The sequence below is a fragment of the Panthera onca genome, chromosome A1 (assembly GCF_046562875.1).
Source record: "Panthera onca isolate mPanOnc1 chromosome A1, mPanOnc1 haplotype 2, whole genome shotgun sequence".
Lineage (NCBI taxonomy): Eukaryota > Metazoa > Chordata > Mammalia > Carnivora > Felidae > Panthera > Panthera onca.
The window spans coordinates 40,969,915-40,989,572 of NC_138339.1; the positions used below are offsets into that span (position 1 = coordinate 40,969,915).

General features: G+C 41.3%; 1 protein-coding gene across 4 annotated transcripts in view; it reads right to left on the bottom strand.

Moving 5' to 3' along the window:
- Positions 1-19,658, bottom strand: part of LOC132680808 (chondroitin sulfate proteoglycan 4-like) — a 74,103-nt gene that overhangs the window by 9,793 nt on the left and 44,652 nt on the right. For all 4 annotated transcript variants that reach the window (XR_009610716.3, XM_060634601.3, XM_060634598.3 and 1 more), the window contains 2 exons: positions 15,022-15,194; positions 389-572 (listed from right to left, as the gene is read on the bottom strand). Coding sequence is in view for 3 of the 4 variants with exons in the window: in XM_060634601.3 (XP_060490584.3) it covers positions 389-572; positions 15,022-15,194 (357 nt within the window). In the remaining variant the exon portion in view is untranslated. The remainder of the gene's footprint in view (positions 1-388; positions 573-15,021; positions 15,195-19,658) is intronic.

Sequence of the window (19,658 nt, forward strand, 5' to 3'; positions counted from 1 at the left end):
CCATGGAAACAGGTGCAGCTTTCAATACCCCTTTCCTTTCAGGAACTTGCCCTATTTGTTATTTTCATTTTCTATGGACAGTTTTTAGTCATAGGCATGGTAAAGTCCCCATTTTCAGGTACAAATAAAATTCTTTAGAACTAATTTTCAATCTTCCCCCCAGCTACAACTATTAAAGCTTAAGAGAGGAAAGAGAAGAGGACCAGAGAAAGAGCACGCATAAAGAAATAAATTTTTATAACTAATATGTTTTCTTTCAAAGGTTGATGTCATGGCATTGCTATGATATCATGGCATTTCTAATTAACAAGAGAATTACTTATTTCCAAATTGTCCCAACTTTAATAATTACAAATAAGACACTGACCATATCTTTTGGTGCCTTTACCTGTATTTGCAAGCAGACGACTATGCCGACCAGGTTCAGTAATTTCATATGATATAGTAATACGAAACTCCTCAGGGCCTAGAGCTGCTGGTGGGGAGGATGTCGTGAATGTGAAAGAGTCTTCTGCAGTCCAGCCAGTGTTCTCATGGTCCACATGCTGATATAGTATCAGTCGTTCACTGACCTGTCAAGACAGGAAGAAAAAATCAGCCCCTGGCTTCAGGGATAATACAAGGACTAACATGTATCCTAACTGAAGGAGATACATACATGTCTTTTCAGGGTTCATTCTCATGCTTAAATTACGGCACATATCTGCAAACATATGTGTTTGCACTTAACAATATGGTAACCTATTTGTCAAACATAGCTCTTCTATTACAAAAATAGTTTATTTATCAAAGAAAAAAAAGCACGTTGATTTCGAGATGACTTAGGCTATGGTATTTATATTATAGAAAGTATATAATAAACCTTCACTTGCCTGTATGATAGTTTAAAAAACTATCAACTCATAACCAATCTTGTTTTATATAATATTACTCATATTCTGCCCAATAGCTTATTTTGAAGCCAATCTCAAACACCATTTTATCTGTAAATGTTGTAGTAAATATTGACAAAATGACTCTTTTAAAAAACATAATCACAATACCATTATCACATCTTTTTAAAAAATTTTTTTGAACATTTATTTATTTTTGAGAGACAGAGAGAGACAGAGCATGAGCAGGGGAGGGGCAGAGAGAGAGAGAGAAGAAGACACAGAATCTGAAGCAATCTGCAGTCTCTGAGCAAGCTGTCAGCACAGAGCCTGATGCAGGGCTCAAACCCACAAACTGTGAGATCGTGACCTGAGCCGAAGTCAGATGCTCAACCAACTGAGCCACCCAGGTGCCCCATATCACATCTAAATATTATCAATAATTACTTAATATCATCAACTATCCAATTAGTGTTCAAATATCTCTGATGATCTACTACATGACTTTTTTTTACATAGTTGCTTTGAGTCAGGATCCTTAAAAGTCCACACATCACATTTGTTTGATGCTTCTCAGAGGCATCTCTTAGTCTATAGGTTCCCCTTCTCTAATTTTTTTGCTTGTAATTTATTTGTTAAAGTAATTGGGTCATCTGTCTTATAGAGTTTCCTACATTCTGGATTTTGTTGCTTGCATCCCAATGGTGTTGTTTAACATGTTCCTCTGTCTCCTACATTTCCAACATACTAGTAATTAAATCTAGAAGTGTAATAAGAATCAGATTCAAGTTTTTGTTAAGAATGTTTTACAGCTTGTATTGTATATTTTCTGTGCATCTCATTGCAAGACAAAATAATTTTGGGTTGCTTCTCTTTTGGATATGTTAAGGTTAATCAGTGAATTCAAATGCTTCCAGGTTGATCCATCTCTTTTAAAGTTCTCCACCAGCCTGGTCATGTGATAATTTTACAGAGTCAGTGATATGATTGTTTAAACACCTGATTTTTGCAGTGGCAAGGCAATGATATTTTAAACATTCCTTCTTCATTCTTACCTGAAAGTCTTCTAAAAAGAATTTTCCCTCATCAGCTATTCGGCTACACTGATGCTATGCTGCAGTATATGTAGGAAAGACAGGATAAATACTTGATTCTTTCCCTTTATACTGATTTTTAGAAAAATGAGCTCCCCGATTCCAATATCCAAACATAAACGTTTGTTTTGTTTTGAGATCATTATAAACTCATGAATTTTAATGTATGATGTATTTCATTCTATTGCAATTGTTATTCTTATTGATGTTCAAATTTTCCCACCTTGCTTAAGGTATTTTTCAATATTTTCATCTAAGTCTCTAATGCCTGTTGCCTATCAATGTCCTTTGTGGCCCAGCTGATGGAGATAGGCTCTACCCAGGGTTTGGTTGTTCAGATAGCATGTGGGTAGTCCTTCCTCCAACAACAGTGACTGAAAGTTCTAAAACTCTAATCACAGAAAGGAAGACTAGAGATAAAATGGTTAACCCTTTCATTCCAATAGGTCACATCTTTTTTTTTTCTGACCTGCCTTCTATAATATCTGAACTTAGAGGTAGGTTTTTCCAAGGTATTTATGTCCATGTCAGCAGTGCCTAGCATACATTATCCCATAATTTACAGAGCATGTCATCAGTCAGTATTTGGAAATACTGTATTAATTAACAGGAGTCTGGCTGTGTATTGCTGTGGCTCAACGCTGACACAATGGACGTACCTAGAACCAGAGTTCTAGAAAGGCTTTGGGTCTATGAGTTTCCATGGAATATAAGCTTCCTGTTTCCACAGTGGCCAAAACCTGTTGGCGAGTTTCTCATTCCTTTCCTATTCATGGATAAGACAAAGAAGTGCAGTCATTTAGGGATTTTAAACAAGGAGAAGAAAGTATTGTTTCTCATAAAGAAGCAAGGTTACTCATGAAAAATTGGAGTTTTGCCTTAGAAGTTTCTGGGAAACAAGTCAGTTTTATTTAGCAGTTCTACTATTTCTATTATCAGCTTAAGATTTATAACAAAATATTCATCATAAAGGTATTCATTCACAGGTGACTATGCCATGGATTTTGGACTGGAGAATGGTTCCTAAAGTTTCCCATTCTGCTTGAGAGATGTGTAATATTACAAGGAAAGAGACATCTAGCTCCTTAATATTAAAAGTAACACAGTCTATTGACCAGGAAGAAAAAAATTCTTGGAGGCTAGTTGATCTTATCTTTCACTTCTCTGGTTTAAGTAAAAGTTAACTTCTCTGAAAAATATATAATAAGTTATTGGAATAATCTAAGGGTCTTCTGATGTCTACAGGATGAGGAATGATTGTCCCAGGGGAAGAATGGTTCTTATAGATGGGAACAGTTGAGATGAAGGTCAGAAATTTGAGGGAAGTAATTGGAGAGGAGGCTGTATACTTTGGAAGACTACTGGAAGAGAGGTTGGCTGTAGTTCTGTTTTTGAAAAGTCATTCAAAAAGTGAGAAATTGTGAATAACTTATTGACTTATTCTATGCTGGAGAGTGAGAGAATTAAATTAGATCAGCTTGAGTGTCTGAGCTTCAAGACAGAACAGCAGATAACTGAAAGTCTGAGCTAGAAGTAAAAGGGAGTGAGTGTGTGTGTGGAATGTCAACTTGGCAGCCATGCCTTGAAGGAACTTAGAGTCTTTAATGTTTAGAAGACAGTGAGCTTTAAGAATCAGATTCTAAGGGGTGTGTGTGTGTGTGTGTGTGTGTGTGATGGGAGAGAGCTGGAAAAGGGAGAAGAACAAGACTTTATGGGGGCGCCTGGGTGGCTCAGTCGGTTAAGCGGCCGACTTTGGCTCAGGTCATGATCTCGCGGTTTGTGGGTTCGAGCCCCACGTCGGGCTCTGTGCTGACAGCTTAGAGCCTGAAGCCTGTTTCAGATTCTGCGTCTCCCTCTCTCTCTGACCCTCCCCCATTCATGCTCTGTCTCTGTCTCAAAAATAAATAAACGTTAAAAAAAAAAAAAGACTTTATGGGGAAAAAAGGTGTAAGGTAAACTTGAGGAGAGAAGGATCTCAGACAGGATTAGGAATTTTGTTACCCCAAAGTGGCCTTAGGAACAGCTTCCAAAAGCTCTGCAAATTTCTGCTGTATTAAATATAGAGAGATAAGCCACTTAGCTGAATACCTGGGCTCTAAGATTAAGGGGAGAGGAACAGGGAGGTTTTTATTTCCCATGGATTTAGATTAGCCCAGATACTTTCTCTTTTACAGGTGGAGTCCTTCTGGAATGCCATTAGAAATTCAATTTTGTAGGGGCACCTGAGTGGCTCCGTTGGTTAACTGTCTGACTCTTGATTTTTAGCTCAGGTCATGATCTCATGGTTTGTGAGATTGAGCCCTGTGTCGGGCTCTGCACTGACAGTGAGTGGCCTGCTTGTGATTCTCTCCCTGCCCCCGCCCCACTCTCTCTTCTCTCTCTCAAAACAATAAGCATTAAAAAAGAAATTCCATTTTATAGAATTCCAACTAGTAAATGCAGAAGGAAAATTCGAATGAGAAAAATCACCATTTGGCAAGCACCACAGTAATAAATGTTTCACAGGTGAGAATCCTAAATGGTTGCTTAAACTAGTAAGCTAAGTTGCGATGAGAAACAGGGGATTTAAACAGTTCCAAAGTATTCCCTCATGAGATACTTAATTATAAAAATGAAAATAGTAACTTCTCAGTGGAGAAACCAGAAAAACTGCTAAAAGACTGATAAAAGACCATCAGTGACAGGACCAAATGAGCATCAGTGTCTCCTGACATGAAGCAGGAACAAACTCAGCATCTCTTGTGCCAATTCCCGCCAAAGCACACAACCTGAATCTGACTGTGAGGAAACATTCAATAAAACCAAACCAAGGAACATTCTACAAATAACTGGTCTGTTTTCCTCAAAAACTGGCAATGTCACAAAAGTCAGCATGACTGCAGAATGGTCTCTGAGTAAAGCAGACCAAGGATACCTGACGACTAAATGCTATGTTTTACGCTGTGGATTTTTTTTCTAGGATAGTCTATGATACTCTTTTTTCTAGAGGATATTCGCTGAAACAACTTGTGAAATTTGAATAAGGTCTATAGATTATGTAATAACACTGTATCAACGATAATTTCATGATTTTGAAAATTATACTGTGGTTACACGAGAGAGGCCTTGTTTTTAGGAAATACACACTGAGGTATTTAGAGGTAAATGTACCTCAGGGGCACCTGGGGGGCTCAGTCAGTGAAGGGACCAACTCTTGGTTTGGGCTCAGGTCATGATCTCATGGTTCGTGGGTTCGAGCCTGGCATGGGGGCTCTGCACTGACAGGGTGGAACCTGCTTGGGATTTTCTCTCTCTCTCCTTCTCTCTCGGCCTCTCCTACATGTGCTCCCTCTCTCTGTCTCTCTCAAAATAAATAAATAAACTTAAAAAAAGAGGTAAAGGTATGTCATGTCTGCAAGTGGCTCTTAAAATTTCAGAAGTGTGTGTGTGTGTGTGTGTGTGTGGAGAGGGAATGATAAAGCAGACAGTTAAAAGTTAACATTCAGGGAATATGAGTGAAGAGTATACTGGACTTTTTTTTTTTTTTTAACGTTTATTTATTTTTGAGACAGAGAGAGACAGAGCATGAACGGGGGAGGGTCAGAGAGAGAGAGGGAGACACAGAATCCGAAACAGGCTCCAGGCTCTGAGCTGTCAGCACAGAGCCCGACGCGGGGCTCGAACTCACGGACCGCGAGATTATGACCTGAGCCGAAGTCGGCCGCTTAACCTACTGAGCCACCCAGGCGCCCCTATACTGGACTTTTTGTACTCTTTTCCAATTGTTCTGTAAGTTTGAAATTATTTCAAAATAACAATGAAAAAAAATCTAAAAAAGTAAATCCCATAGTATTCTACTATATCAACTTCAGTTAGAGACCAATAGTTTCTGTTCTCTGATGACTAAGTGTGTGCAGAACGGGGGAGTGAGGACAACCTTCAAATGCCTTGGGCACTCTGACATCAAGAAATGGTGGTTTCCTATCCCAATACACCGACCCCCCACCTCCAACTATGTCCATTTCTCTAATATGTTAACAAGGCGGTACTCCTACCTAACCTGTAAGTGGGTGAATACATAGGTCAAAATCCTAGACCCGAGTAGTGCTTTTTATGTGAAGTGATAATGTGATGGCAACGATTGGATCTCCGAGACCTAAACCTTCTGGATTTCATATCCTTGATGACTACAGAACCACAAAGAAAAACATTTGTCAGAGGCCAAAGAGATAGATTTGGCCAGGGGCCCTCCTGACTTTTCTATGATGGGTTAAATTTTACAGCTGAGAGGCTGCTGAGAACCTCAGAGAGGTTGGAAATTTAGGGAACTTCTCTCCATCTCCCCCCGTAATCACCAGCCTAACTGGGAAGAGAGCTGAGACCAGAAGCCATATCTCCATGTTTACAGATAAGAGCCCTTTCTCCTAGATCACTTTACTGGGGCCTCTTTGGCTTCAACTGCCTGAATTATGACTCTTCTTCCTCCCAGGAGGAAAAGGACACCCACTGATATAAAAATGGAAGCAGAGGAGTGTAATAGAATTTGAACCCTGGGTTGGTCAGGCCTACATTCCAATATAAATGCTACCCAATTTCAGCTCTGTGGCTTTGGGCAGGTCATTTAATCTCTCTGAGCCTCCATTGCTGCATTAAAATACGGACTAATATCTCACTTGTAAATATACATTTAACTTAATTAGTCTTTTGCCACATGCCCTGGGCATTTCTGGGTCTTTCAATAAAGCATCTAAGTCCTCAATAATCACCTCCTCACAAGGACATCAGAGGATTCTGGTTAAGATGAAAGATTAGACTTATTTTTTTAAAAAGAGTCATGGCATGAAAATATTCAACAATTAGAAATTTCTAAAACATACTTAATAAAATAAATTTTCTCTCATAAAGTTTTAGGCTGGATTTTGGCACAGGCTCCAGAAGTTTACTTCCAGTTGCTTTGTAAATAAGTATCAGTTCACCATCGTATACTTGACATTTCAAAAAACATTTGTTAAATGAACAAGCTACTTAACAAGTGCTTTACAAAATTTAATTATAAAGTATATGTTTATATCAGGAAGCAGTAGAAATAAGGCGATCCAAGACATTTCTTAACCATTTATTCAACAAAAACACAAAGAGTACCTAACTTTTACTGAGCCCTACATACGTGCCAGGCACTCTGCAAGGTATATTGTATAACTCATTTTATTTAGTTTTGTGTTAGGGGCCTCATTATACCCATTTGACAGATTTTAAAACACCCCGAGGTTCAGAACATTTAAATAATTCACCCATAGCCAATAAGTGGGAGAGGCCAGTTTTTCATCCAGTCCCACGTGACTCTGGAATTCATACTTTTTCCACTGTCCTGCTCCTTCACCATGGGAAGCTCAGTGAGATTCTAGGCAACCAAGAAATTTGTAAGATATGCGCTCCAACTTCAAGGAGTTTAGTAATGTAAAAAGTCAGCTGGTAGGTACGTGTAAGACGAGAAAACCACTATGGGCTAGAGCTTGTAAGAATTCAAACAAATAGCTCATTCTATATACTGTATTTATTACAAAAGGCAAGTTAAAGAAAAACTGTATTTCAGTTCTTTTATGCCACTGCCATTGTATATCAGGGACAAACTTTCTCACAGGACCTTAGAGGGAGGAAGGTGGGAATGAGTTCCCACCTGGTTCAAGGTTGAAGGCAATCCCTTTCTGGCCCCAAGGTGACTGGCAGACATCTATTTTCTTAAAGGTAAGCTTTTGAAACCTGAAGGCAGAGAGCTAAGGGTCATTAAGAGTGCCTTGGATGAACCCAGGGGTGAAGTGGGAGCACTCTGATATATAGAATCTGATCATTCTTCCCCTAAAATAGTGTGCACATTCTGTAGGTCCACAAAAGTACACGCGGATAGGACTGAGTGTTAAGAGAATAACACTGTCAAACTCAGCCAAAGGCAGGCTAGAGCACTCTGGAGCATCTCTTCATTCCGAGGGTCTTTGTAAATGTGGCTCCCTATGGTCCGGATAAGAAAATCACAGCATAAGCCTTTTACACTAATCTTTCCCACAGTAGGGCCTAAAAGTCAATCACAGCTTCGAAATTCCCACTGGAGAAGAGAGTAACCATACTGTCTTAGAGTCAGCTGGGAAAAGGGGGAGGGAGAAAGGGTCACATACAGTCCACTCACTTGATTCTCCATGACCCGATGGCTTTGTTAAAGGTCCAAGTCTCTAGATAGGACAATTGTTGTCCAGAAGAAGCAAGGGAAACAGAAGTGTCCAAAAAGTCTCTATCTTGGGCAGATGTTCACGGAGAGAGGAGACTGTAGAAAGCCAAACAATTCAGAATGGTAAAGCCTCTAAGATTTCATTTGGGCTAACCAAAAAGTCCTATACGCTAAGGTTTGGACGACAACAAGGTCCTGTGCTCCTGAAGGATGAGCTCAGATAAATGACTCTTCTTTCTGTGCCCTTTATTAATTTTACCAGGGCTGGCACCATCACGTGTGTAGAGACCAGCTGGGTATGGAGGGCTCAAGGTTCCCAGAAGAGGTCACAAGTCTGGGGCAGCCCAGGGAGTCACAGCTTAGAGGGTGCACCCCAGGCATCATGCTAAAAAAAAGTGGAACTGGGTTAAGTTCCAGAAGGGATTATCCTCAATGAGAATGGATAGAAGAGGCCTTTTTAGGAGACCTAAGTTCCTAAATGGTGATATCTGGAACTCTCCAGCTAGAAATGGGCAACTGAAAACCAAGTCCAAATAATTACCCATGCCCCCTCCATGACTGAGCCAATTTCCATAAAAATGCCACATCAACAAGGTTTTCAAGGAGCCTAATAATATAGCCATCTATAGCCCTCCTGGCAGAAAGGTCCAAATCCACATTATATGGAAGTAAACATTGACTTTCATGGGCTTTATGCCATTAAAGGTCCAAATCCACATTATATGGAAGTAAACATTGACTTTCATAGGCTTTATGCCATTAAAAGCATGGAAACCTTTAATTAAACTACCAAACAAGATTGTAGAAAAGGTGATCAATTCATTCGGAAGAAATAGAAGGTAGTATGGGACATCTTGCTTTTTTGTAGAGAAGTGTATGTAGTACGCTAAATAATGTAGTAGGCCAATATCAGAGCCAAATCCCTTGAACTTGTGAATATTACGTTCTTTGACAAACACTTTGCAGATGTCATTAAGGATCCCGAGACTGGAAATTACCCTGGACTATCCAGGTAACTGCAATCACATACATCTGTACAAGAGGGAGGCTGAGGGGTATTTGCCACAGACAAAACAGGAGAAAGGAAAGCGACAGTGGAAGCAGAGACTGGAATGATGAAGCTACAAACCAAGAAATACTGGCAGCTACCAGAAGCTTTCAAAGGCAAGGAAGGAATTCCCCCTCAGAGCCTCCAGAGGGAGAAACAACATGCTGACACCTTGACTTCAGCCCAGTGAAATGGAGTCCCGACTTCTGGTCTCCAAAACTATGAGATAACACATTTCTGCCATTTCAAGCCACCAAATTTGTGGCAATTTATTATAGCAGCCGTAGGAAATTAATACAAGGAAAAAAGATAAACCGCTCTCATTTAAATGGATATTAGTTCTATCTGCTTTTTCAAAAAAAGAGCCAACAGTTCTAAGAACAAGAAACATTTTTGGTTATTCAAAGCTACTGGGCCAGGACCCATGAGCCAATTTCCAGTTTGAACAATGAGTAGGTAAGTGACAATGCAGTATTTCTACATGTAGAAAATATGGCGACACATAATCCAGTGACTTGTAATGGCAAAATCCAAATTACTAAAACAAAACACTGGTGGGAAGTGCCCAAAATGACCACTGGGTCTAGTTACCATGGAGCTTGCTACTGAACAGACCTCAGGAAAGTAGGGACAGGGAGGCCAGAGTGATCATTAACACAAAGACACTGATCCTTCTCTGCTCAGAAAACTACAGGGCCAAAGTTCAGCGATCCCACTGTGTTCGCCATTAAATTGTGATAAATTAATTTCTATCCCACGGGAAATGTGCTTGCAATTTTTTTAAAATGTGAGCGTTATCTTGAGCAACAGACTGAGACTCTGGAAGAAGAGGTAATTGGACAAAATTCACAACACAGAATCCATTGTATTGTTTGCTAAGCGTGGCCCTGGAAGGCTGTGTTTGTGTTGCCGCAGCAGAGACAACGATGGATGACCATCCTGCCACAAGAGCACCATGGCTAAGATGCAATTCCTGGCTTTATGGAAAAGAAAAAAGGCCAGACATTAAAAACCTCAAAACCAGAACACTTTGCTTTTTAATGATTCCAAATTATCTAAGCAAGCACCAGAATGAAAATCACTCAATTAGCCCTGTGCTCTCCTTGGAAAAGACTAGTGCCTTAAAGAATTCGATTCATACTTTGTTCACACATTCTTTGAAATGAACACTAAATGTCTACAAACGTAAAAAGTTTCCATTTCACAAAAATTTGATGATTCACATTCTCGGTGTATGTTTAATTCTTCAGGATATAAGATTTTCAGCACAAGTTCTGTGATTTAGCTTTTCCCATTTAGGCGGATGTGATAGTACCGCAAAAAACAAGAGTGTTACTTGATTATCTTGGTAGGCTGACGTGGTATGGTTTGAAAACAATGGTGAGCTTATTCTGGGATAAGAAAATATTTTGGGCTATAACGTAACAAATGTATGCCTGCAATTATTGTGATCAAGTATGATATTAAGCATCATGGAGTGTCTAGATTTCTTTCACAAGCTAAAGCCATCCAGAGTCACTGATTAAAATGGTCATTTTTGTTTATCCATCAAAAAAACAAGAAAGGATGTGGGTTTTATGTGCACACTGATACGGTGGCTTTGCCTCCCCAGCTGAGAGTGGTAGAGGGCTGGAAACAATTTAGTCCTTTAAGGTAAAGGTGTGAAAGAGAACTCAAACATCAACTGCCTAAAACATTCTCCCAATTGGACACTTAGCAGGTTATTGGCTAACTGAAATTTGAAAATTTGAAGTTAGAAAAACTGGTACAGAATGCCAGAAAGCAATCAAAGCCATTTGCTTACATGAACATGGCTGCATAGTTCCAAACTCCCTTTACAATTGAACTTGATTCCTGCCTGAGTCATGTCTCTTTTCACCAACTAAACTGAAGAGGGCTAATCAAAGCACGTAATATGTGCTTGATAAATGTCTTCATTAAGTAATTCCAGAGAAAAGGTTTTGATTATCTTCATCACCTCCAAAGCCTGCCTCTGCCCCTTCTTTTATATCTCAAATTGTTCTGGAGCTGCTGGGTAGTAAATCTGAGCCATGATAAAATGGCCCAGAGTCTCTAGCAGTATCCTATTCAACAGAGGCCATAAAATTGCAGATTTTAGGAAACGATTTACATTCCATTTGCATGTGAAAAAGGAGAGAGGATCTAGAAATGGGAAAGCTAGGAAGATAAATACTAAGTGTCTTCCTCTTCCCAAGTCACAAATAAAACTGTACATTTTTGAACACACAAGCTAAACAGAATTGAATGTCTTCAGATTAATGCCAGTTGTATTGAATTTATTGATGGTATCCTGTTTTTTTTTTTTTTTTACAATACAGACGTACCACTTTAATGTTTTCTAATTTTATTTTTATAATAAGCATGTGTTATTTTCATACTCAGAAACACCACATGCACACACACACACACACACACACACACACACACACTGAGTCAGACACACACTGAGACACACTTTGGTGTCTATCTTACAGAGTTTGCTCAGGATACCCTCTCCTCTCCCCACATTATTGATGGTTTTTTTTTTTTTTTATGACTATTGTAGTGAAAGAGTAGTCAGGGTATTTCGATGATGTTTATTCATAGGCATTTAGCCCAACATATCCTGCAAACCATCTCGACTTTTCTGCAGCAGCTGCTCTGGGGAGGAGTCCTTCCCCTGGGTCCTCCTTGCTCTGTCCACTGGGGTAGGATCTTTGGAGGCCTCCCAGCCCTGGCCTCATTCTGCCTTCCAGCTGATGTTCTGCTCAATATTGAAGAGCTCCATCCAGGAGTGAGGACCCGACATTTCCTCAGGCCCCTTGCTCTCATCAGGGAAATGTGTTCTAGAACACCAGGGGCTCTCCCCCAAAGGGACACAGTAATTGGGTCACAGGTGACAGGCAAATGTCACCCTCTTCTAATGACCTCATTTCCATTCATTAGATCACAGTAGCACATTAGCATAAACATGGCAGCCAATTCTGGTGTCCCAGAAAATTGCCTCCTCTTGTGAAACCAGTCTTTTAGGTACTGGGAGAGGAAAGGAACCTCACACATTTCCAAGAACAAAAAGGGTAACAGCAGCCTTAGCTAGCATTTAGTTCGTGTCTGCTGCGTGTGGAATGGTGTCCTAGACATTTTGCACCCGTCAACTGTGTTAATCCATACACGCTCCTAGAGGAAAGGACAGCCTGGTGGATAGGAGCATGACTTAGTGTCAGAAGTCCTGGGTTCAAGTTAAGACTCGGCTGCCCCTGAGTTGTGTAACTGTGGGAAGGTTGCTTAACTTCCCTGTGCTTTAGGATCCCAGCCTATAAAGTGAGATCATCAGTAGTACAGAAGACAGCTTAGGACGACGCCTGGGACATGATGAATGTTCAAAATGGTTTCAGTTATCATTACTACTGTTTTCTTCATTTTACCGATAAGGAAACTGGGGTTCAAAAGACACGTAATTTGCCCTAACTCACAGAGCTAATCCAGGTCTGATTTCAGAAGCCAAGAGACTTCTCGTCCTCCATGAGCAGTCAGCAGGAGATCAAGCGGCAGCCACAGGGCGCCCGATTCATAAATGAGGTGTTCGTTTCACACTCGCACACCACAGACACAGAGTGTGGGCCACTGGGCTGAATTTCTACATCTCTAAGTATATCTCACATGCTGTCTTCGAGCCTATGCTCTGCTCAAGGACCCAGGAATTGTCGTATCCAGGAATATACTCGCATCAAGACTTGATGCACAATCTGGGGCCTTGTATACAATGAAGGGAGCTTGCCTTTGTCCTCTGAGTCAAAAGCACTAGGACGGGCTGCTGGCACGGTGGGTGCTTGGCTTGGAGAGGAAAAGGCCTTGTATGTTGAGAAGAGCCACACATCTGGTCCATTCAAGAACAATGAAAGTCCTCTCTCAGCATGCCTGACTTGTGGCACGGCCCAGGCTGTGCTTCCAGATGAGCCTGCCCTGTGCCCACAGCAAAGACCAACAGTTGGGCCCAAGGTCTCTGGTCCCAGACACCCCCTGGCAGGGCCCTTATAGCCCTGAGCCCCAATCTAACACCTCACTTGCCCCAGGCAACACCTGCCACTGCTAATATGTTTTGACACTTGCCTCTTGGTTCTTAAAGAGGAAGGAATAATGAGAGGAAAACTAAAACCTTATAATAATTGGATTTTAATCAATCAAGACTTTTATTGCCTGCCCTCAAGCCTTTTAACTAGGCTGGCGTTTTAATGCCTGTTTATAATGGTGTTGGATGATGAAAGTGGTTTGTTTTCATAGGAAAATGTATCATAAACAGCTTTCAGATTACCAGGCTAGCCCCCTATGGTAGAGTGTTCTGTCATTTTCCAATTATCCAGGGTCTGCTCTCTGTGAGAGGACCGTCCTTCCCCGCCCCGCGGACATCAGGCTTGTTCGTGTGACTCTTTCGTCAACGAGATGTGAGCAGAAGTGATACCTGGCATACCTGAGCACAAACTTTAAGAGTCATTGTGTGTTTCTAGTGTCACTTCTTTTTCCTCTGCTGCAAATACAGCAGTGTCCAAGAGAGGGGCTGCCCCCTCCCCTTGGGTCCTGGAATAAAGGAGAGGTGCACAGCAGACCTGTAGGCACCTCGCAGCCCATATACAGCATAAGCGTGAAATCAACTTTTGTTACTGTCAGTCATGACATTTGAGAGTTGTTACCGCAGCATAACCTAGTGGATCCTGGCTACATATTCACGAAAGCCTAGTTAGACCACATTCAGCTAAAAGATTGTGTATTTGCAGTGAAAACCAGTGGAAGTTAATGCTTGGCACGATCACCGTAAAAAAGGGTTTTTTTAAATTTTGTTTTGTTTTGTTTTTTAAAGAACGAGGGCAAGAGCCAAGGCATCTTCATAGGACTGATATCATTCCTGTCATTATTTAAAATGCAAACTGACCCTGGGCAAGTGTTGATGCGTTAAGCTCCCCACACACTGCAGCGTTCATCCTAACCCTTTTTTCCTTCCTCCAGAGTGCGTTTGTAAACTAGAGAATTTATACTTCCTCTTTTCAGTGCTACATTCAGAGATTGCACTGCCTCATGATCTGCTCCCTTCCATGCACCCCGGACAAAGGCAATTACAAGGCAAAAGCCAGATTCAATTCTCCCATATCACATTGGAGAGAAATGGCTCTAAGGTTAAAGGTGGACACTCTTGCTATTTCTCCTAAACATGACTTCAGATTTTTTAAAATTTCCTAGTCACGTAACGCTCCAGCCAAATCAGCTATCGAATCTGCGTACCCACTGTTTAAGAATGGAGAAAGAAGGGTGAACAGCATGCAAGAATCATATTCAAGAAAGCTTATCCATTTAAATAAAAAGGTACGTGGATGGTGGTGGTGGTAAAGTGCTAGTGAAGTTTGAAACAGATGGTTCTGGCCACAGATTAAATACAGATTTATATATACACATCTAACAATACAATACTAAATAATGTTGATAATTTTACGCATTAAATATAAATGTTACCCAGACGTGTCCTGCAGGAGTTATTCCCGCTCCTCTGCTTTGGGCTTCCTTTAAAAATCTGTCTTCGTGATAAAAGGATTCCTTTTTATGTGTTAGACACGGAGTTTGAGTTTGCTTAGCGTTTTCGGACAATTGTGTCATCCTGTGCTACTACTAAATGTCTGGTATCGAAAACCAGCACAGCTGAAATGCGTAACTGCCTGGGCAAAGGGGCATGTGAGCTTGGCCTGACAGGGTGAAGGCGAGCCAGGGGCCACCCTGCACAGCCACCCAGCCCTGCCCAGCTGCATGGATGTCAGGACTCACCAGAGTCTGCGTAAACACGGAAACCTCCTCTGTGCTGTTGTCAGAACTTACTCGCACCAACCTCCCAAGTCTAGGGGAACTTATAACCGTAAAAGTTACAGTTCTGTTTCCTGTGCTGTCCGCGTCATTGGTCACAGCTCTCAGGTCACCGGATGAAAGGGGTTTCGTGGAACCTAAGTGAAGATGAAAGCAGGCATTTAAGTATGAAGCCTATGAAGGCTGCCAGATAACAAAATGATCCTTAAAGAGCCCTGAAAATTCTGGAAGACACACGGGACTGGCCAGCTCTAACTGGAAATTGTGCTGTGAGGGGCTCATGATCCCGAAGGCATCTATTTAAGGATGTGATTGGCCACTAGGGCTGGAGATGAAGGAGGGAAACATTCCTCCCCAGTCCCCGCCTGGTCCTGCACAGCTTATTGATCCCCATGGGTAAAAGGCAATAGCAGTGTGTGCGTGGCTCGGAGTGCAGGACGGGGGAGCTGGCTATGTGGGCCGAGAGAACAAGAGACAGTGCCCTCCCCTGGGGGCGACAGACGCACCCTGGCCTGCCTGTGGCTGTGTGTGTTCAATGGAGTGTCCATCCGTGGGCATCTGGGGAAGAAGTGGCTTCTTGAACAAACGTGAAACATTTCCAGAGGACCCCAGACCTGCAGGCTTCACGGACGTTGTGGGGAGGGAGGGACCTTTGCAAATGCCAAGGGACAAAGAACCAGGAACACACGAGTTTGTGTGCAAATGCGACCGCATGTGGCAACTAAAGCCCAGAGAGGCTTGGGACATGCAGGGTAGGGCAGTGGTTCTCAAATGGTCTGTGGTGAAGGATCAGGGCTTCCCTCCTCCCCCAATCCTCTGTTCACTGATGGTTTTATAAAATACAATAAAATGTCATAGCAAGGTCAGAGTGGCATACAACATTCTAAATATTTTCTCTTCTTACCAGTTCACAGACCAGAAGGTGCGTGGACCACAGTTTGGGAGCACAGAGTCGGACTACATACCCCTTTACTTCACACTGACTGGGAGGGAATGTCCCCAGCCTTACAGGGTGGCAGGTCTGAAAGCGAGTCTCATAGTCCTCCTGGCCCAGAATCTCACCTTATCTATTCTGTCTTAGCCCTGCTAAAGGCTTAGCATTATGCTTTGCACAGGGTAGCTCCTGAAGTAGGCACTTTATAAATCGTTTATGAAACAAGTTCATCAGTCAACCACCTAATAAGAACTAAGCCTCCTGAATGACATCTGTTTTGCTTTGCTTATCAAGTATTGTAGCCTTAGAAAGCAAGGGCCACTAATTACAGTGTTTAAACCATATCAAGCTCTTAAAAGTGGGACCTAACTAACAAAGGGGGAAGCTGGCTTTGGGTAAGATTTTTAGACGTGTGAGCTTTGTTCTGAGCCTTCGATTTGGAGGCTCCCTTTAAAACGCTGAACAACAAAGGCCCTGCAGTGGCTCAGTCGGTTGAGCATCCGACTTTGGCTCACTTCATGATCTTTTGGATCTTGAGTTCGAGTCCTATGACAGGGCTCTCTGCTGTCATCACAGAGCCCGCTTCGGATCCTCTGTTCCCTTCTCTCCTTGGTCCTCTCCCGCTTGTGCTTTCTCTCTCTCTCTCTCTCTCTCTCTCTCTCTCTGTCTCTCAAAAATAAATAAACATTTTAAAAAATGCCTAGCAATGAACACAAAAGTAAACAAGTTGGAACTACATCAAGCTGAAAAGTGGTCAGCAAAGGAAACCATCAGCAAAACGAAAAGGCAACGTATGGAATGGGAGAAAATATTTGCAAACCACGTATCTGGTAAGGGGTTAACATTCAAAATATACAAGGACCTCATACAACTTGGTAGCAAGAAAGCCAAATAGCCCAATTTAAAAATAAGCAAGGGAGCTGAATAGATATTTTCTAAAGAAGACATACAATTGGCCCATAGGTACATGAAAAAGTGCTCGACGTCACTAATTATCAGGGAAATGCAAATCAAAACCTGTATGAGATATCTCCTCACCCCTGTTAGGATGTCCATTATCAAAAAGACAAGAAAACAAATGCTGGTGAGGATGTGGAGACGAGAAAACCCTCATGGACTGTTGGAGGGAATGTAGATTGGTGCAGCCACTGTGGAAAACAGTATGGAAGTTCCTCAAAATATTAAAAATAGCGATACTATATGATCCAGCAATCCCACTTCTCGGTATATATCCAAAGGAAACAAAACCATAATCTTGAAGAAACAAATCATATATACAAATATATATGTGTGTGTATATATATATATTATATATATGCATATATATATTATATATATGTGTATATATATATAATATATATGTATATGTATATTATATATGTGTGTATATATATTATATATGTGTGTATATATATATTATATATATATATATACATATATATAATATATATTATTATTCAGGCTTTAAATACAATGAAATTCTGGGGGTGCCTGGGTGGCTCAGTTGGTTAAGCATCCAACTTCAGCTCAGGTCATGATCTCACAGCTGAGTTCAAGCCCCGCATCTGGCTCTGGGCTGACAGTTCAGAGCCTGGAGCCTGCTTCAGATTCTGTGTCCCCCTCTCTCTCTGCCCCTCCCCCATTCATGCTCTGTCTCTCTGTCTCTCTCAAAAATAAATAAAAATTTAAAAAAATTAAAGAGAATGAAATTCTGTCATTTGCAGCAACATGGATGTAGCTGAGAGCATTATGCTAAGGGAAATAAGCCAGAGAGAGAAAGACAAATACTGTATGTTATCACTTACCTACAAAAAAAAAAATATATATATATATATATATATTGAAAAAAAAAACCAGTTGAACTTATTGAAACAGAGAGTGGAAATGTGGTTGCCAAGGGATGGAAAATATAAGAAGAGGTTGATAATCAATACAAACTTTCAGTTATGAAATGAATAGGGTCTGAGGATCTAATGTATGACACAGTGACTACAGTTGATAGCAATATACTGTATAATTGAAGCTTGCTAAGACAGTAGAACTTAAATGTTCTCACCAAAAGAAGAAGAAGAAGAAGAAGAAGAAGAAGAAGAAGAAGAAGAAGAAGAAAGATAAATATATGAGGTGATAGATTTGTTAATTAACTTGATGGGGGGAATAATCCTTTCACAATGTATAGGTATATCAAATCATCATTTTGCATACTTTGGCTATCTTAAAAATTTGTTAAGTATACCTCTCTGTAGATCTGAAAAACAGAACAAAATAAAACAAAACAAAATGTCTGAGCCCCTGGGCTGGGTACTAAGTCCTGGGATTCTAGGGGTGAGGCAGGAGTGTCTGCCAATGTCAGCCTCAGGGACACAGTTCAGGCCTGGGTTCAGGACTCCCTTGGCACAATTTTGGCAGTTACCCCAAAATACTCATGTGATGCTTGTAACTGCCTCCCACATTTCTCTTACTTCTTTGCTGCTGAAATGTTTGCAGACACTGCCCTCTTCCAGCTTCTGGAGCTGGGGGCCCAGGATCTGAGGTTGCCAGGGGAGGCCAATAGTCAGTGTTACACGAAGTCAACTATGGCCTGTTCTTTGTTACCTGCCAACATAGGGTTCCCTCATTCTGTCAGGTGGATTGTGTTTTTATGTGTGCAGTCTCTGGGTACCCAAAGTTCTCTATCTTCAGCTTTTCTTTGGACCTTTTCCCCACTGAGCCTTCTTTTTTTTTCCAATGCTTATTTATTCATTTTGAAAGAGAGAGAGCATGTGATCAAGATAGGAGAGAGAGAGAGAGGGAGAGAGAGAAAGAGCCCCCAGCAGTCTCCGCACTGTCAGCGCAGAGCCCTACGCGGGGCTCAACCTCACAAATTGTGAGATCATGACCCGAGCCGAAATCAAGAGTTGGACACTTAACCAACTGAGCCACTCAGGCATCCATCCCACTGTGCCTTCTTAATTATCTCCTTCTTATAAAGGACTCTAACTTTTCACTTATTCCTTCACCTCCAGGGCTACCTTTGGCAGGTAGTGGTGGATAGGAGGGATTCTTTCTTTAAAACAATATCATTTGTCTTAACCTTTTTGGGGAGAAGACCCACTAGAGATGTTCCAGACTGAGAGCGCTTTTCTCTCAGCCAGGGTACATCAGTCCCCATTCCCTTGTCCAGCTGCCTAACCCTGAAAGGTTTCTAGGGTTTAATTCCTATTCAGCAGCCATCCTGGGCATGCTCAGTCAGCAAGACTAGCTGGCTCCATGTTGTAACTGACTGATGAGCATCTTTTCTCGTCCAGCCCAATTCACAGAAAGCCAAACACCATTTTCCCCTCACCCCACCTCGTTTTATTGCAAGCACTGATATTTTCATCAGTGAACTCCAGGCACTTAATTTGGGAAGGATTTCTCTAAGGTCCTACCTACCTGTATATTCCATAGAGTGACCATCCTATAAGAAGTGTGGCAATAAAAGGCTCATGACCATATCTGTTTGGCTAGCCCTCACTCCATATGCACCTCTTAGAGATTTGAAAAGCAAATCTGCATGTGAAAGACTCTGAGTCTCCCAGTAAAGAAATCTACTTTATCCTTCTCTTAAATACAGCATTTCTCAAACATACTTATATCCTATTGTGTTTGTTTGATGAAAAACAACCACCTCCATAACAGCCAGAGT